This window comes from Lolium rigidum, chromosome 1 (genome assembly GCF_022539505.1).
Source record: "Lolium rigidum isolate FL_2022 chromosome 1, APGP_CSIRO_Lrig_0.1, whole genome shotgun sequence".
NCBI classification, from domain to species: Eukaryota; Viridiplantae; Streptophyta; class Magnoliopsida; order Poales; family Poaceae; genus Lolium; species Lolium rigidum.
Genome location: NC_061508.1, coordinates 78751057 through 78769150, shown reverse-complemented (window position 1 = coordinate 78769150; position 18094 = coordinate 78751057). Strand labels below are relative to the sequence as shown.

The following is an 18094-nucleotide window of genomic DNA, read 5'->3' as shown; positions in this document are numbered from 1 at the left end:
GCCCTAGTGACAAGCATTAAGCATAACAAGTTGCAACAATATCATCAAAGTACCAATTACGGACACTAGGCACTATGCCCTAACAATCTTACACTATTACATGACCAATCTCATCCAATCCCTACCATCCCCTTCAGCCTACAGCGGGGGAATTACTCACACATGGATGGGGGAAACATGGCTGGTTGATGAAGAGGCGTCGGTGGTGATGGCGGCGATGATCTCCTCCAATTCCCCGTCCCGGCGGAGTGCCAGAACGGAGACTTCTGGCTCCCGAGACGGAGTTTCGCGATGTGGCGGCGTTCTGGAGGGTTTCTGGCGACTTCGACTTCTCTCCGTGCGTTTTTAGGTCGAGGGCGATAAGTAGTCCGAAGGAGGGCGTCGGAGGCCGGCCGAGGGGGCCACACGCTAGGGCCGCGCGCCCCCCTCCTGGGCCGCGCCGCCCTAGGGTGTGGGGCCCTCGGGCCTCCACCTACTTGCCCTTCGGCTCCGTGAGTTTTCCGGGAAAATAGGGCCTTCTGTCAAAATCCCGAGGTTTTTCCCGAAAGTTGGATTTCTGCACAAAAACGAGACACCAGAACAGTTCTGCTGAAAACAGCGTTAGTCCGTGTTAGTTGCATCCAAAATACACAAATTAGAGGCAAAACAATAGCAAAAGTGTTCGGGAAAGTGGATACGTTTTGGACGTATCACTCACCACCTTGTTATCTCATTCCGTTTCTGAAAGAGAACATATTGAACCGCATAGGGAATTCATTTGGAGGAGCGAGGTTAATTCTGCTTGGATTACACCCTTCGATTGTTTCAGTCCAAGCAAGTGGTTTACACTCTGCCATGGCCATGGTCTTTGGATCTGAATCATTATGAAAGATGTTTGCAATCATACAAGTGAAATATTATCGACATTTGTAGGCTTTAATCATATGATTCTCCAGAATCAATATAGTTGGAGGAAATCTCCCAAGCACCCATGATGACTCTTCGTGATTTCCCAATACGAGTGAGTCTGGATGTTCCGATGTCCCAGCCAGTGTGTGCAAGCTGAAGCTGGGTTGTGGAGGTTTCCCTTCCACTGTGTGTATACTACCCATAAGGTGTTAATCAACGCTAGGTTGATATGCATTTACTGATTCAGAGGATTTCTCCTCATCTTTCCTTGTTGCTTGTAGGAAGCTAGATCCTGGTTAGAGGTCGTACTACTCCCCCTCTTTTAAGAAATAGGGAGTTGAGTGGTTTTTATTGGTACCTCCACTCTTTCGGACGCATTTCTAGCCAGATTAAAGGATTATATATCACCTTTTAATCATTAAATGAATCTGGCAGGTTATTTGCAAAGTGTTGCAAATTTGTGAATCGTAGACGTATAGTCCAGATTCTTGAATACGTGGATATGGAGAGGAACGTGGAGTTCCAATGATTTCCTGGCATTCTATTTGGTACTTGAAATCTCCCCCTAATGCCTGGAAATATCCATCCTTCAATATTTGCAATCAGCGTACGAGGCTATGAACAGATCCCTTATGAGGAGTTCAAGGTACTTAGTGATCGACGGAGATCTGTACCCCACATAGATCCCTAATTTATGGTCCTATGATGTACGATGCGGTGGTGAGATCGGTACGCGTGAAGCGATTCCGAACTTACGCAGATGGGAAATGCTCGGAGGATTTCCACATATCAATTGCAGAGGGGAAGTTCTGCGATATGCAGTTACTTAGTCAAGGGTGTGTAAAGTCGCATGACTCCAACGTGAAGTTGGTAAAATTTCAACTCATTAACAAAGGTCGTGCAATGAGCCCGATCCTCTTGCTCAGATATTCAACCAAACCTTCTGTGTATGGACATATGTGACAAAGTGCTGAACTCCTATCTTCGAAAGCCATGCAATAATGATGCACATGAAGAGAATTTTGCATCATTGTCCATTCAAATTGATTATAATTCGATTTTAGTCCACACTATGGTTCGAAGAGGCCACAAATATCACCTCGAATGCATTCGATTGAGGGACTATATGAGAACCTCAAAATGAGCTACATAATATTCAATTATTAAGGAAACTTAGCTTTATGCAAATCATGACCAATGGAATTGATTTATAGGCAACATGTGCTACGGGTTGGATGTACGTGTAGTACAATCCAAACAATAGAGAGGGTACCTTTTTAAATACTTGTTCGTCATCCATTGGATTGAATCCCGTAGAAATCTATATATCGAATTAGAGAGTTTCCATTGTGGAAATCTTTATCAAATATATAGAAGACATTCAATCTTATTCATACCAGAGTGCTGATAATATAAATACAATATATATGTTCTATTACAACAACAAAAATGGACATGAATAAATCGTTCACTAAGGAGATAATGAGACTAGTTAAAGTCTCCAAATATGTCGGTTGAGGCATACTCAATGATCATATTCTCCGTGCCCATAGGGTCATGTGACCGCTAGAGAGTCATGGTGTTGCAATGTCGAAGAGGAACATCTCGCGAACAACCATCTCTATTAATGCAGTCTTTTCTCTTCTGTTAGCGGCGTGAGTCTAGCCGGAGGTGGATCCAGGATGAATTGATCCATATTTGCAAGAAATTAAAATCTCAATTGCAAAGTAATGGATGTAATTAATCTCAACATGTAGGGAATATGGAAATTTATATTACATCTCACATGTATTCTGGAATACATAGTACTCAACACAAATGCCGTGCGGAAAATGCGGACTAAAAGAGTAAGAAACTAGTAAATAGTTCTGTTATAGTTCCTTTAACAGAACTATTCTACAGAAAAAAAAACCAAAAGTATTTCGGTATTTCCGCGGAATAGACAGACCAGATCGGTCTGTAACAACTGTGTTGCTGGTTTTGCTAGTTCTTGCATACACACTTGATGCAAAAATAGCTAAGAGATAAGGTACCCAAATCCCTATTCATTGCCTATGCGGTTCTGCACTGAGGCAGAGCGCCAGCCGCCGCGCCCTGGACAGCCGCACTAGAGGGGTCCTACACGCACAGAGAGATGGCCATCGGCCATGGATGCTGGAGCGCGTTGCCGCACGGCTCGATCGCGATGGGGTCGAGGCCACGTCGACTGTCCTCCAGGTGTGCCACGGAGGGTCGCGGTCGCGGCGCCGGCGCACCGCAAGGATGCGTGTCGGGCATCACCGCGGGCATGGCCACGGCCGAGGCAATTGTGGGCGCAGGGTATTCCGTGTGTTGTGCGAGGCCGGCACAACGGCCGCAGTAGGTGCCGCTCCCGCCGCCGCTGCTCCTGGGCAGAAGGCCGCGGCGTTGAGGCTATGGTTGCAGGCGACGTCACGCCAGTGTGGGCAAGACGGGCTGCGTCCGCCGCTGTCGGCTGTAATAAGAAGCCGTAGAATCGAGGCCGCGCATGGTCCGAGGACCGCTGTGCGCCGTGCCGAAGGTTGCGTCGCTTCCATGGAAAATGATGACATCCGCCGTCTTGTTCCTGAAAACAACCGTCGTGTGCATGCTCGTCATTTTATTGACGTGATCGATGCCGCCGCGCCCGTTCATCCGTTCCGATTAGGAGACAGCGTCAAACAGAGCAATAATTAGTTCACTCGTTTCAGTATAAACAGACGGTAAACTAATTAATATAGATGCGGTAATGATTGAATGGGGGCGAATGCGAATGCGAATGCAAGTGCATGCAAGCAATCATATTCTAATCGATCTATGTAGATCAATTTCCTTCTGCATGTCTACATGCAGTATGGATGTCCTGGTCATTTCTGCTCTAATGTATGAACGAGTGCGTCATGTCAATGGATGTCTTGTTCCGCCGGATATCGTTTCTTAGATTAGGCCAAATGCTCATGGCAGAATCTATGTGCTGATAACCGTGTTGAAAGTAGTATCGAGAAGCAAACCAGAGAGACAACACATGATTTAACTGATACTTTCCATTGATGATTCTGAGTATATATACACTGGGAAGGGACACGAGTAAGAGTCGCGTCTGTTCGAGGGGTGCGAGTAGGGTCGCGACTGTTAGCGAAGCAACCGTCATAGATAATTACAAGAGGAAGGATTATCCCTTTAATTAACCTATTAATTAATTCCTAACAATTTTAAGGGTTTGATCACCTTTGTTAGAGTTGCTCTAGTACCCCTACTTTCTAGATATTCTTTTACTAGTGTGTTGTATGTACTCCATCTATTCTTGATTACAAGAGCATTATTAAAAAAAAATTGCACCTATACAAGGCCACGAACATCAATCGAAAAAACTTGATTAGATCTTTACCTCATAGTATGGTGCTATTAATGTGAATGTTGTATTCATAGAGAAAGAGGCTCACGTGCAATATGTTTAATTATCCCGGAACACAAGACCATATCCATACAATTAATCGTGATATTTATTAGTTGGCTTTGTTTTCTTAGTACCTAAAATACGAGTTTGTGACCTTGTATATAAAAACGGAGGCGGTGTGAACAATCCCTGATACGGAAAGGACCTCAAGTTTAAATGTTTGAATCTCACACAACCTTCAATCTCATAGTGTTAGGGATGTTTCATCTTCCTTGCTCTAAAAAAAAAGATATTTCATCTTCTATTGCCAATTGTATCTTCATCGCTTATGTTGTTGTAGAAACTTGGTCACTAATTTTATCTTATTTGCTAGCCTTTTTGGTGCTAAGCATGGTACAACTGCTTCTATATTTAACTACCTCCTTGTTTTGAAAACGTCATGCTCATATAGCAGTCAAAGATGCATTTTGATCGTCTCCCTCATAAATGCCTAGCTGAAGTTTCTAACTTCGTGAATTGTCACGACCATCACTTCAACAGTAATCCTCTAAATTTGCTTTTCATTAATTATCCATGTTTCATAAGTTGACGTCAGCGCAACTCCCCAGTATGTGACCATCTTGGAGCGGTGCCAGGTCTCGCCCACACCGTCGCTGCTGGCCAAGCAGCCGCAGTGGTCGCTTCGGCTCATGTTCTTGACGGTTGGATCTTGTCTTTCAGGAGCAAGACGACCGCCACCCACATGCTCCCGCGAGCTGCAAGATGAGCCCGAAGTCATGTGCTCGGACAGGGCTCAGCTATGAAGACTTCGGCAACCTCATCGGCTACCATAAGCGCAACACCGTGAGGCTCCATCCACCCCCCCCCCCCCACTGACAAGACATGGGCACCTCGATGACATGTTCCCCCCGCACCGGCATTCTTCATCGGTATGGTGCTGCACCGCACAATAGCAAATGTACCGGAATGTCGTGAACGACGACACTGGCCTCTGAGACACGTTCATCTACCATTGATCTTGAGGCTGTCCAGGTTGGGGAGAAACCTAGAAGGCAGTGCACTTTTCGGTGATGGGTAGGGGACAGGAAAGGGGTCAGTGACGGGTTGTTGGGCATGTTCAATTGCACTGTGGTACCAGTTGAGCTGTTGGGCTTCGTCCAGATAACTGGGCCTCCATCAGTACCACCGAAAAAGAAACGGTCGAGTCAAAATAAATGCCAGGTGTGCCACGAGAACTGTAACATATATTCAGCAGATGTACAACAAATAGGGTGATGCTGCCAATATTGAAGCAAGTGGCCCGTTCAGATAGTGTGAGCATCCAGACCAAGAGCAAAAACGAATTTCAGTCGGTTGGAGTATATGAATATAACCATGGCAAACACTGCACCAAATCCTGCATGGAAAGCGAAGCTCGATATAGACCTAGAACAGAACCAATTTACATCACCTCACAACCTACTAGCCTTACTAGGTACAGTGCTCAGGCCTCCCTGGCAAAAGCATACTAGCCTTACGCTTTCCAAATCTTTTCTGTACAAGGACGCAGGTACAGCCCATACATGGCTCATAACCTGCCATACATTTACTTGTAGCTCAGCAGCACCGAGTTGATCACATGCATCATCAGCCGGATGTCGTTTGCTTCCAGCGGACTGATTCCCGGCAACGACTGCTGGTGGGCCAACACGCCATAGACCTGCTCGAATATCGGCCTCACATGCACGGCAATCGTCTGATCTGCTGGTTGGATCGCCATGCCGACGGCCTTCATCCACTGAAGCTTCACGGGGGTGTCATTGCCTATGTCGCATGCTAGCTGCTGGAGAAGGGCTAGAAGCACCCATTGGTTTAGAGGCACCGGGTTCAGCGTACACAACCCTTGCAAATCAACCTGGTAGAAAGGGTAGTAGAGTATCAGGATCCGCAACTGATGACCTGGTGAAAGTTGCTTCTTCGTGGAATGGAAAACAAGTTTGTACTTTATAGACATGTGTTGATTTGTTCAAGCGACAAGAGAATGAGAAATATTCCTAAAGATGTTTTAAAGTTTAAATGTGGCCGATACCTGAGAGCATAACCAAGACACCATGAAGAGATCACTTCTTTGAAGAGCCATTGTAAACGCTTCGTCAAATTTACGCTCAGATATTAATCTGCTAAGCTCATTCAGCGGGTCAAGTGGAACATCAGCCTGAAAAAGCAATTACAACCAGTAAACCAAATGTTTTGATGTTTCATTCACAAGAACACAGAAAACATCTGAGGGCTGGGATGTTAACACCTATTTACCAGAGATGAATACAAAAGCAAACAGGAAAAACCTAGAGGGTGTGAAAAAATTACTACCTCCGTTCCATAATCCTACCTCCATCCCAAGGCTTAAGGCTTATATTTTTTTGGAAAAGTCAAAGCAAGTAAAGTTTGACCAAAATTTTAGAATAATCTATCGATAAATATGATGTTTTGTAGATAGCACATGAAAATATATTTCATTATCTATCTAATAATATTAATTTTGTATTTGACATGTTAATGATTTTTTTATAAAAACTTAGTCAAACTTAACATAGTTTGACTTTCTGAAAAATATAGGCCTTAGGGCATCTCCAACCGGGCGACCCATCCCGCGCCCGCGCGTCCGGATGGGTCGAAACGGACAAAACCGCGGCCCAGCGCGCGGACCCATCCCTAAAACGGATGGCCGCGGCGTCCGGGATGACCCAAACCCGGCCCAAATCTTGGACGAGTTTGCGTGGCCGCGGACGCGAAAGGCTGGTCGCTCGCATCCTCCCTTGTCCGCCCCTGGTCCGCCTGTCTGCCTCCCAAAACACAAGCCCGTCGCCCACATCTCCCCACCGCTCCGCCGCCACCCACGGACCGGCGATTTGGGAGCGCGTCGCCGCCGGCCATCGTCGTCGAGCCGCCGGCAAGCGGGGCGGAAGCATAGGTCGAGGTCCCGCGCTGCTTTCGCCGCGTCGTAGCAGAGTCGGAGGACGCCGCCGCCGGCGCTGTTGTCCTCTCACCGTCGCGACACCTCCCGCCGTTCGCAGCTGCGCCGTTTCCGCCGGAGGTGAGCTCTCCTGCACTGTGTATCCAGACCGGACGTCGTCTGAGACGGCCGCTTCTGCAGGTCGCTACGAAGCATTTGGATCGCCTCCGCTGCGAGGTGTTCGGTCAAATGCTCGAACTAAAATGTGTCCCTTTTCGAGATCATGGTGGACAGCGACGACGAGTACTACTTCAAGAACTTCATCGACACGTCGTCAGAAGAGGAGTCCGACGACGATTTTTTCACGGATGCTGCGCTGCTCATCCACGAGCACGTCGTCTCGCAAATCCCCGTGCATCGGGGGTCCTTGTCGGGGCGCGCGGCCGCCTTGGACCGCAAAAGAGAACGCGGCCACGACCAGCTCTACAACGACTACTTCAAACCCAAGCCATTGTTCGTGCCGTCCATGTTTCGCCGTCGTTTTCGGATGACCAGGCCGCTGTTCCGCCGGATAATGGATGCCGTGAAGATCTACGACGACTACTTCTGTGCAAAAGTGGATGCAATTGGCAAGGTAGGCCTCTCTTCGTACCAGAAATGCACGGCAGCGATTAGGATGCTCGCATAAGGCGTTGCCGGTGATTTCGTAGATGAGTACACGCGCATGAGTGAGTCAACCGGCTTGGAATCGATGTACAGGTTCTGCGGAGCCGTGATCGGTTCGTTCGGAGAACAGTACCTCCGGCAACCTAATGCGAGAGGACACAGCTCGTCCGTTGTCGATCAACGCTTCCGGGGGTTTTCCTGGGATGCTTGGCAGCATAGACTGCATGCACTCGGGAGTGGAAGAACTGCCCCTTTGGTTGGCAGGGGGCATACAGCGGCCATTCTGAGGGGTGCACGGTCATTCTTGAAGCTGTTGCTTCCCATGACACATGGATTTGGCACTCATTCTTCGGAATGGCTGGCTCGCACAATGACATCAATGTGCTGCAGCGCTCTCCGGTGTTTGATAGGCTAGCGTACGGTCAGTCCCCTGATGTGGATTTTGAGATCAATGGCCACCACTACACGAAGGGGTACTACCTTGCTGATGGTATCTATCCACCTTGGGCTACACTCGTGAAGACAATCCGAAACCCCAACTCGAGAGCAGGAGGCAAGGTTTGCCAAAGAGCGAGGAGGCAGCCCGGAAAGATGTCGAGCGGGCGTTTGGCATCCTCCAAGCTCGTTGGGCTATCGTCGGACACCCTGCCGAGCCTGGGATGTGCAAACTCGTGGGAGGTGATGACCGCTTGTGTAATCATGCATAACATGATTGTTGAGGTAGAGCGGGATGATTCACTCTTTGATAATGACTCGGGAAGGCCAAGGAGAGTTGGTTACTCCTCAGCAAGGTGCTCCGGCATCATTCCGAGACATTCTTCATGCGCACCATGAAATTCGAGATCTAGCTGTACACAACCAGCTTCAGGCTGATTTGGTCGAGCACATGTGGCAGCACGTAGGCAACAATGCTGCAAACAACAATGATGAAGGAAATCCTGAAGCCTAGAGCATTTGTATCGTTTTTTCATTTTATTTCAATAATACTTTATCCTTGATTACATGGACTATGTAATGTGTAATACATTTTGAGCATTTGTACTATTTTACATATTTTATATAATATTTTTTTGCGTTTTTCTAGTGAATTTACAAGAAATACATACCATAGGCCGCCGCGACCCAAATCTGCCGCGTTGGGCGCACCGCGCGACCCAAACGGACGCGCGGACGCGGGGCGCTGTCCGCGCGTCCGCTCGGGCACGCAAACGGCCCAAAACGGACGGCCCAGCGCGTCCGTTTGGGTCGCCCGGTTGGAGATGCCCTTAAGCCTTGGGATGGAGGTAGTATAAGTCATTTTAGCAAACCTAGAGTGACAGTATTTAGTACCTCAGGGAGCTTAGGCGCTGGACCATTAGTAGGCTGCAAAACACTATTATGTGATATTGGGTTCCCCGATGCAACAAGTGCCAAAAGCTTGCGCTGGCCATCAAGTAGCTCTGATGTAAGACCCTGTGTAATTGATGATGCTGAATTGATTGTTTCCTGAAATAATTCAAATGAAAAAGGCAAGCATTAGCATTACTCAGCGTATGGGAAAAATTGTATACTGTAAGTCGGCTTGTGTGTTCCGCATTTCTGTGCCTATGGCACCACGTGCAATAAGAGCACAACAAAAGGCTTGCAAGCATACCCTTAGTGTTTGTGCCAGTGGAGTATGTCCTGCTGCGACCCGCTGCTGGATAGCAGCACCATGCTCGGACATACCCTTCTGGAATGCACCGTCCACTTGCTCGAACATTGTTTTACAAGATTGTTCAAATGCTGGGATAACCGATGACTCAAAGCTTGACCGTAAAGAATCCTGCAGGGATCAAATCGAAAGAATATGTTGATCCTACATATTTTATTGCACCATGATCATGCATAACCCATTCCAGATAGGAGTATGTAGGAAGCTGCTTGGTGCCAGGATGAGATCGCATTTTGTATGTATTATGTTGTATACATTGGGGTTGGATATGCAAGATACATGGGGTTGCTAAAATAGTAAATTTCATTGTTCTTGGCTGACTAAATTAGCTAGGTAAAACATTTTGAGTGAAGGCATGTGTGTCCATGAGGAATAGCCCATGCTACATGGCACCATGCGACCAATCTGCTCACAAAAATCATTATCTTATCCATTGCATGCACATATGATCTTTCCCAACAGAACAACTAAAAGTAACTCCATCATACACAATCCTGCGCATTTATGGGTTCATTCAAGCAACCATACAATCCTAAATATATAACTCAGAAAACAAGTCAAGTCAGCATAAACATATCATGATTACCACATTCCATTTGGCATTACCAGCTTCACTGCTAATGATCTACAAGGATCACATATATGTGCCGAAGATACATACCTGAAGAGCCTGCCTGACTGATGTATGGAACTGTGTTTGGATCTGCTTGGTCACTGTAGCTTCAAGTTTCGTACTTATAGACTTATCCAGCTGATTCACCACCTTTTCACCGAGAACTTTCTGGAATATGGGGGAAATATGAATATAGAGGAAATTAGAATATAAGGAACAGCAAGAAAATAGCCACCACCTGAAGTGAATCAGAAACAGCAGAAGACAATGACTTCTCAATGATAGGTACTGTTGTCCGTGCAACATTGGTTCCCAGTGAAGATATTTCTTTCTTCAATGACTTCTCCAGCATAGCAGGAATATCCTTGTTTATAGAGGTTGTGATTAGAGTAGCAAACTGCTGTGTTCGCTCTTTCTCAGCCTTTTCATGCCTTGCATTTTCCTCCTGGAAACGGGCCCACATGGCATCAACGTTGGCCTTTACGGATTTCTCCAAGTTACGCCCTAGTGATGTCTCGATCCTTTTGCCCTCCTTTGCAATAGGAGCAGACACAATTGTGTTCAGCTGCTTTTGCATGTCAGTTTGCATGGCCATAAGCTGCAATGTGAACAGAAATTGTTAATATCAATGTCTTGCATCACAATTGGTTCAATACCATTTTTGCGCAATAAAAAATTCTGCCGCCCTTACATGGCATCAAGTAATAAAAAAAATATGCCCTTATGGCACAACATGAACACATGAATAATTAAAAATTAATATAAATCTAGGAAGGTGTAAAGTGCGACCAATTAGAGCTTAATATTGGTTAAATAAAGTTTACAGTTTTATTTGATGGACAGTGGCTAACTTAGGAACTAGAATGTTGACTACACAGCCAGGATGTTTAACAACATTTACTAGAATGTTGCTGTATTCAAGCACCACACAATGGCATTGTCCAAAGGTATTATTAGAAGCAATTAAAGAGCAATGGTCCCCAGAAGTTGATACGGCTCAGCAATGTTTTGCAACGCGCAACACAGGTTTAAATCTTTATTCAAGCTTATGAATTGACATGAGGTACACATTTATTTGGGTACATGAAAGAACTGTCATTTCCTTTACTTTAGGGGAGAACCGCATGTAGTTTACGTAACAGTAAGACTGACAGTCTCATCCTCCTAGCTTAACAAAGCCAAACTGACACCTAAGCTACAGCAGTTTAAATTACTTTGACCATAACAGCGAAATGGGTGAGTTGATATAACAACAGCATTTTCCGTACTGATAAATCAGGTATAAATTTTCATCAACCACTACACAATTTATCTAACAATTTTTCCTTTTAATTAAGTTGCAGTATTAGCAAATTTCTAACAACTATTGTGGTACCAGCACCTGCAACGTCAGGCAAGTTTCAACACTAGGGTAAAGAAACTTCTAGTTTAATAACCTGGTGCAATGTTCCTTGAATAGCAGCTACTTGCGAGGCGGAATCAATTGCAGGGTTTGCATTGCTTGGAGAGGAATCATTAGAGTTGAAACTGCTTGTAAGAGGAGACAACTGCCCAGAGACCTGAGGATGCAGAACTTTCTGTATGGTAGCTGCAGGTAACTGCAAGTTCCTTGAAGCAACAGAGACATCAGTTTTCTCAGGAACTTCAGTTGTTCTACTTCGAACATTTCCATCCCCGGCACCGGAATGTTGTTTCAAAAGCATGGGATCTGATCTTCGGGAGTCTTCCACGTTGTACTTGTCAGTTGTTACTGAGCGTTCACTGATTGACTCTACAGATTGCTCCGAAGACATGTTCAGTCTCTCCATTTTCTCATGAACAATTTGGGTCTCCTTAGCAGCCTCAAATTTAACATTTTGATCTGGTTTTTTCTCAACCACATGTTTTGACTCCACTTCAACATTCTGTGGGCTGCCTTTTGCAGTTGTTTCAGCAGATGGGATCACACCTGAAATAATTTCAGATGGGGTTATCAAGTGTGTGGCGTTCCCTCTGCCGTTAAACGTGGAGTGAGCATCCGAAACTGTAGCATCACCTTGGCCTGTTGGGTCTTCCTTCCTGACGCTATCCTCTCTGCCAAATGCTCCTTGCCCACTTGTACCGTCACCATTGATCACTTTCTTACTCGAATAATCAAAAGATGACTGATCCCCATCATGATCACCAAGAGATGGACCTTTTGAAGGATCTGCACTAGATCCGGCATTATTCATGTTTGATGTAGGAGTCAAGGATGGAACATGAGCAGTAGTATCGGCATCTGCATAAACAGATAGCGGAGATGATTAGATCACCACCAACCTCAGAAGCATATGAATTAACTGAACAAATAGTATGCAAAGTTAATATGGCATTACCTGTGCCCTGATGATCACTCAATGGTTTGGTTCCTGAGGATGACTCCACCGATGCCACTTCTAGAGGTCTGTCATATACATGTGAAAGAGCCGGATCCCTACCAAGACTAGTATTATCAGCCGTAGGAGGCAAACAGAGTGATACCTCCAGACCATACTGCTGAATAGCCATTGTCTGGACACAATATACTTGCACTACTTGTTCACCATCTGGTTGGCTTCCGTATGTTCCCGTCAGACTTAAAATAGGCATTGCAACTGTGAAATCCGCTATATAGTCCAACCGAGTAGAAGCAGGATCTGGGCCATATTCAACATGGACAGCATATATAGCATTCTTTTTGGCATTCGCAAGCAAAATAAGGCTAGCTTGTGGCAACACTGCTACTTGGTTGAAAAATGCTTCCTCGTGCTTATGTTCTAGAGAACTCACAAGTTCCAGAGCTTGAGTGCATCTCCAAGTCTCAGACTCACTTGGCAACAACCAACCTTCCTTATCAGAGGAAGCCCAGATTTTTACTTCTCGATTGAGAGGGCCCTGCAATATTACGAAAGTTTAGTATGTTCCCATCACAATGAAGATGTATGCTAAATGAAGATGCATATGCAAGCTTACTTTCCAAGTATGCAATCATAGAAATTGCACACATAGTTTATCATAAAAATATATTGAAAAAATAAAGCCAATGCACATTAAGAAAAAACATTGTTCCGTTTACAATTCGATTGTGAATTATCTTAACAGTTATTAGAAAACAGTGATCCTTTCAGCATTATTTGAACTGGGCAACTGTGTTACATAAGTATACATTGTTTAGCAGAATAACATGTCCGCTGACGGTGATTAATGATGACAGAAAATGTAGTAGTTAAAAATGTGAAGATGTAGAGGAATGCATACCGCTGTAACAAGATTTATATGATTTGGTTGCTCAGGTGCCGTAAGGAAAGAAACTGAGTAAACAGCTTTACCATCATGTGGTTTAATCACAGATAGAGGCAATGCTCTGCGATCATCCCAGATTTTTACCTGCCAAAAAATAAACAGTACAGATTATAAATTGCATTTACAAATTCAGAGTGTGTTTCTGTTGATTACATGGTATCAACAAGAAAACAGGTAAGCTGTCCCCTGATCGTTCATCCTCAAAGAAAAAATTTATGAGACAGCAGTTTTGTCCATGTCCAGCAGGATAACAAAAGTAACTTAACTAAGCTCAGAAATCGTAGCATGCATTAGTAGCATACAGCTTGCAGTGGAGCATGGAAGGCTGACAGCATATTCAGACATTTTGGACACTATAGAAGTGAAAAATAAATGGAATGCGAATTTGACTGCAATTGTACATAATTTTAAGAAGAATGTGCATGATCATTTGATTTGTAAAGCATTTCTTTCCTGTGCTATTGCCTATGATGGGGTATAGGTTTCTTAACCAAGAACAGGATATATTGCACAAACCGTGCCATCTGTTGATGCTGAAGCCAGACGGGTAGTCATCCACTGAGATAAAGACAGATCAGTGACATCCCCGTCATGTTTACCAACCAAGTACACACCATCAATCAGCTTGTCAAGTGTGCATTTAAGAGGCTCTTCTACATTGAAGTCTCTTCCTCTTCCCACTTTAGTTGTATCTATTCTTAAGACGCAGTTCCCAATTCCAATAAACAGAATTTCCTACAGGATAGTTGCATGAGTCATTAACAGAAAATCAGTGAAGACACTGAAAGTGACAGGCGATGAGGCTCTACTTGCTTATGGGAGTGCCAGCATATTCTTGGATGGTAAATTTCAGCATCTCCTATCTGGATGGCAATTTCAATCTTTCCTGTGATTTGTGGTTTATTTTCATCATCTGGTCCCTCGTCGATCTTCCAGACATATATACGCCCATCCACACTTGCACTGCAGGCAAACAAAACGAAATCTTAATTGTGTGTGTGTGTGAGAGAGAGAGAGATAGAGAGAAAGAGAGGAAACCAAAGTTATGGTGGGAGGCCACTACACCCGCTAGATGTTCATTTTAATCCAATTAAAATGCCAGCACAGCCACACAGCAATCCAACAGAACTACCCTAAAAGTAAAAGTACCTTGCTAAACGATGGACATCTTCTGCAAAGAAAGCCATGTCTGTCACCCTCTGCAGCAAACAAAATAAGGATGCTAAACATAACAAAGAAATGCACCTTCACGCTAAATAGAATCAACAAAATATGGAACGAACAAAAAATCAGATATGATTAGCTTCAGATTCTAAGTGTGATGAAAAATGCTCTCCATCAGTACAAGAAATAAGAATGAATTCAGTGAGCTATAAAAATGACTAATTAATAACATCGGACCTGATTTATGTAGCAACTACATTCACTATTCCCTTTGGCTTTCTGTTGTATGTACTGACCACATTATTTCATTTGACAATATAACCTTCCAATTCATACTTCACCCACGCATAGTTAATACTTAAGCCTTTGCCCTGAAGTATAACAGACTGTAATCATAAGACACAACCCTAGATCCAGCGCCGGTTCGTGCTTTGAGATTCACATATTTTGTGAGGTACCTATGCAACTGTGGGCGTTTTCTGATGAAAATATCTGTATCTAGTTTTTTTTTTGAACATCTGTATCCAGTTTATGCTTGCGGAGATGAATATACAGTCAATACGATAACATAGCAACACAAGGGTTCCTCGCAGGTACTAATTAATGCTTGCGGAGCTCAGGCATAAAGCAACAAATCTGGGGAAAATCTACCTTAACCCACTAATAACATCGCCGACTCCAGCAAACACTTGAACGCTCAAAACTAAGCGACATCAAATCAAATTCTCCTCGCATGATCAATCCACAGCAGCAGACATACCTGTGTGTGCCCACGGAGGAGCGAGCGGAGCGCGGTGTTGATGTTGAGCACGCGTATGTTCCCCATCTTGAGGCCGTACACGATGTAGTTCCGGTTCACGGCGATCTGCCGGCCCAGCACTAACCCCGGGTCGGACGTGTACTTGGTGATGGGCGTCACCTCCAGCTGCGGCGGCCGGGCCTCCCCGGGCAGCCGAGAGTCGACGTCATGCACGGCGCTGTCCCCGGGCCCCAGCAGCCTGCCCCGGGGCATCTTGCTGCTGGCCATCCTCGCCGGCGGCGCGGACGGCATCCTCGCGGTCGGCGCGGACGGCATCCCCGCCGGCACCCCGGAGGAGAAGTCTGAAGGCGACGACGTGGGCTCGAGGTGGGCGTTGCCCAGCAGCTGCATGAGCCGGGCGCTCGGGTTGGGTCCGGGGTTGGGGATAGGGAGAGGGTTTGGAGTGGGGTTAGGGTTCGTGTAGGCGGCGGCTGGGAAGTGGACGGCGCTGGTGGGATCGGGCGGGTAGGGGAGGTAGGGGTTGCGGTGGAAGGGCGGCGTCGCCGGCGGGTAGGAGTAGGGTCCTGGCGGGCCAGAGGTCATCGGAGCGCCGGGCGGGGCCCCCGGGAAGATGCCGGTGGGACTCGGGACGGTTGTGGGGTTTGCGGGAGGGTTGAAAAGCCTGGCGAGCTCGAAGGGGGCGCTGGAGGTAGGGTTAGGGTTTCCCGACGGCGACGCCATGGGAGGCCGCTCGAAGGGGAGATGGATCTGGAGTAGGCGATGAAGGAGGAAGACGGCTCCTCTTCCTGGTGGTTTTTGCGGTTTACTGGGATTTTGGGGAAGAATGGTCAATAACATAGACTACTAGTTTCCTCAGCAAAATGGTTTAAAAATGTGGACTCTTTTTCGAAAAAGGTTATAATCAAAAGTTTTAATGTAATACACCCGCCCTCTGCATAGATAGGATGCACACAGCCGTTCAAAAAATTTACAACTTAAGTTCTTAATGAAATGTAACGAGAAACAAAAGTCTATCATGGAATAGGAGCCGCAATCCGCAGACTATGCAGTCATCCATGTTGGGTAATAAACTCCTTGGAAGAATTCTCCAATCGTGTAGACACCTCCGTAAATAGGTCGTGGTTCTCCACGCTTTGAAGCGACGACCATGAACGGAGTGTAGCCGTAGACCGGTAAATTACCTGCATAAGAGAAAAGTTTTTGTCATTAAAAACCTTTCTATTTCCACATAGGCATAGCGACCAAATAACGCGATCGCTCCTACTCTGATAAGATTTTTAAACCTAACCTCTACCCCATTTACCCAATTGCCAAAAATATTTACAATACTTCGAGGTGGATGTAAGCTAGATCCTATCTGAATGATTGACCATATAGCTTTAGCGAACCGGTAATGGAAGAAGAGATGTTTTATTGTCTCATCTTCGTGACGGAAAACACATTTTTTACAGCCATGCCAATTGTGTTTGCAAGGTTATCTTTGGTGAGGATAACACCACGACGTAGGTACCAAGCAAATACCTTCGTTTTCAGTGGTATCCTCAGCCTCCAAATGCATTTATTATTATAGACCGGTTGAAAGAACATCTCTCATATTATGTTTTGTGTGTTTGATGTCAATGTATGTGATACACTAATGGTTGTTTAAGTGGTACAGGAATTACATAGATATATTTGTATGCGTGTTGGATGTGCTCAGTTTTGTCAAAATGCTGTTGCAAAAATATTCATCAGGCCGGATAATCCGGGCCGGATATTTGCAAAATATCCGGCCCCCAGAAATTCGGCTAAGGACTTGGGGAAATGCAGCTCAGTATAGGGGCCGGACATTTGCCCGGATATTGTCCCGGTTTTGTACCAGGGCCGGATTATCCGGGCCGGATATTTCAAGAATATACGGCCCCCTCGAAAATGACTAAGGACTTGAAGAATTGCCTCTGCAGACGGGGCCCGGATATTTGCCCGGACATTGTCATGGTTTTGTTCCTGGAGGGCGGATTATCCGGGGGCGGATTATCCGGCCCTTACTTAGGGCGGATTATCCGGCCCCCCGAAATGCACAACGGCTAGATTTTGGGGAGGGGTATTTATACCCCTCTTCTTCTTCCTTACCCCTTTGCTCAATCATTGCACAAGAAATCGCCAAGCTTCACCTCCATTAGAGCCACCTCAAGAAACACAAGATTTGCAAGATCTCCTTCCTCCCCCAACCAAATCTCTTGATCTTTGGAGATTCGAAGGAGAAGCCACCGATCTACATCCTCACCGAAGCGTTTTTTATTTCCCCTCATTTGTTTGAGGGATCTCATGCTAGTGTTCCTATTTGGTTCCCTAGTTGATTTGTTGTTGATGTGTTGTTGTTGATTGTTGTATTGTTACAGATTTGGGAGCCTCCAATTTGGTTGTGGATGTGTGCCCCAAGAACTTTGTAAAGGCCCGGTTTCCGCCTCGAGGAAATCCCTTAGTGGAAGTGGGCTAGGCCTTCGTGGCGTTGCTCACAGGAGATCCGAGTGAAGCCTTCGTGGTCTGTTGGTTTGGCTTGCGTAGCAACCACACTCCTCCAAACGTAGACGTACCTTCTTGCAAAGGAAGGGAACTACGGGAATCACCTCCGTGTCATCGCGTGCTCCACTCTCGGTTACCTCTATCCCATTCTATCTCCTATATTGCGTAGATATATC

At 45.7% G+C, this 18094-nt stretch overlaps 1 protein-coding gene across 2 annotated transcripts; it reads right to left on the bottom strand.

Annotated features, from left to right (window-relative positions):
- Nucleotides 1-5610: 5610 nt before the first annotated feature.
- Nucleotides 5611-16190, bottom strand: LOC124683124 (enhancer of mRNA-decapping protein 4-like). Of its 2 annotated transcripts, XM_047217782.1 has the most exons (14): nucleotides 15414-16190; nucleotides 14639-14688; nucleotides 14299-14452; nucleotides 14006-14224; nucleotides 13445-13573; nucleotides 12544-13081; nucleotides 12222-12446; nucleotides 11623-12134; nucleotides 10425-10784; nucleotides 10235-10354; nucleotides 9514-9684; nucleotides 9210-9365; nucleotides 6351-6476; nucleotides 5611-6176 (listed from the first exon to the last, which is right to left on the bottom strand). In XM_047217782.1, the coding sequence occupies exons 1-14, from the start codon at nucleotides 16131-16133 to the stop codon at nucleotides 5868-5870; spliced, it is 3789 nt and encodes a 1262-aa protein (XP_047073738.1). In that variant the 5' UTR covers nucleotides 16134-16190; the 3' UTR covers nucleotides 5611-5867. The 2 variants fall into 2 exon arrangements, with proteins under 2 accessions (XP_047073738.1, XP_047073681.1); XM_047217725.1 differs by having other exon boundaries at nucleotides 11623-12446.
- Between the last annotated feature and the right edge of the window lie 1904 nt (nucleotides 16191-18094).

Bases quoted from the DNA above. Each gene is read 5' to 3' on its own strand.
- LOC124683124 (XM_047217725.1), bottom strand. From the start codon at position 16,133: ATGGCGTCGCCGTCGGGAAACCCTAACCCTACCTCCAGCGCCCCCTTC. The intron at 10,785-11,622 runs GTTATTAAACTA...TTCACATTGCAG, and splicing joins TTCAAGGAACATTGCACCAG to CTTATGGCCATGCAAACTGA. The intron at 6,177-6,350 runs GTATCGGCCACA...CCTTTCTACCAG, and splicing joins TGTCTTGGTTATGCTCTCAG to GTTGATTTGCAAGGGTTGTG.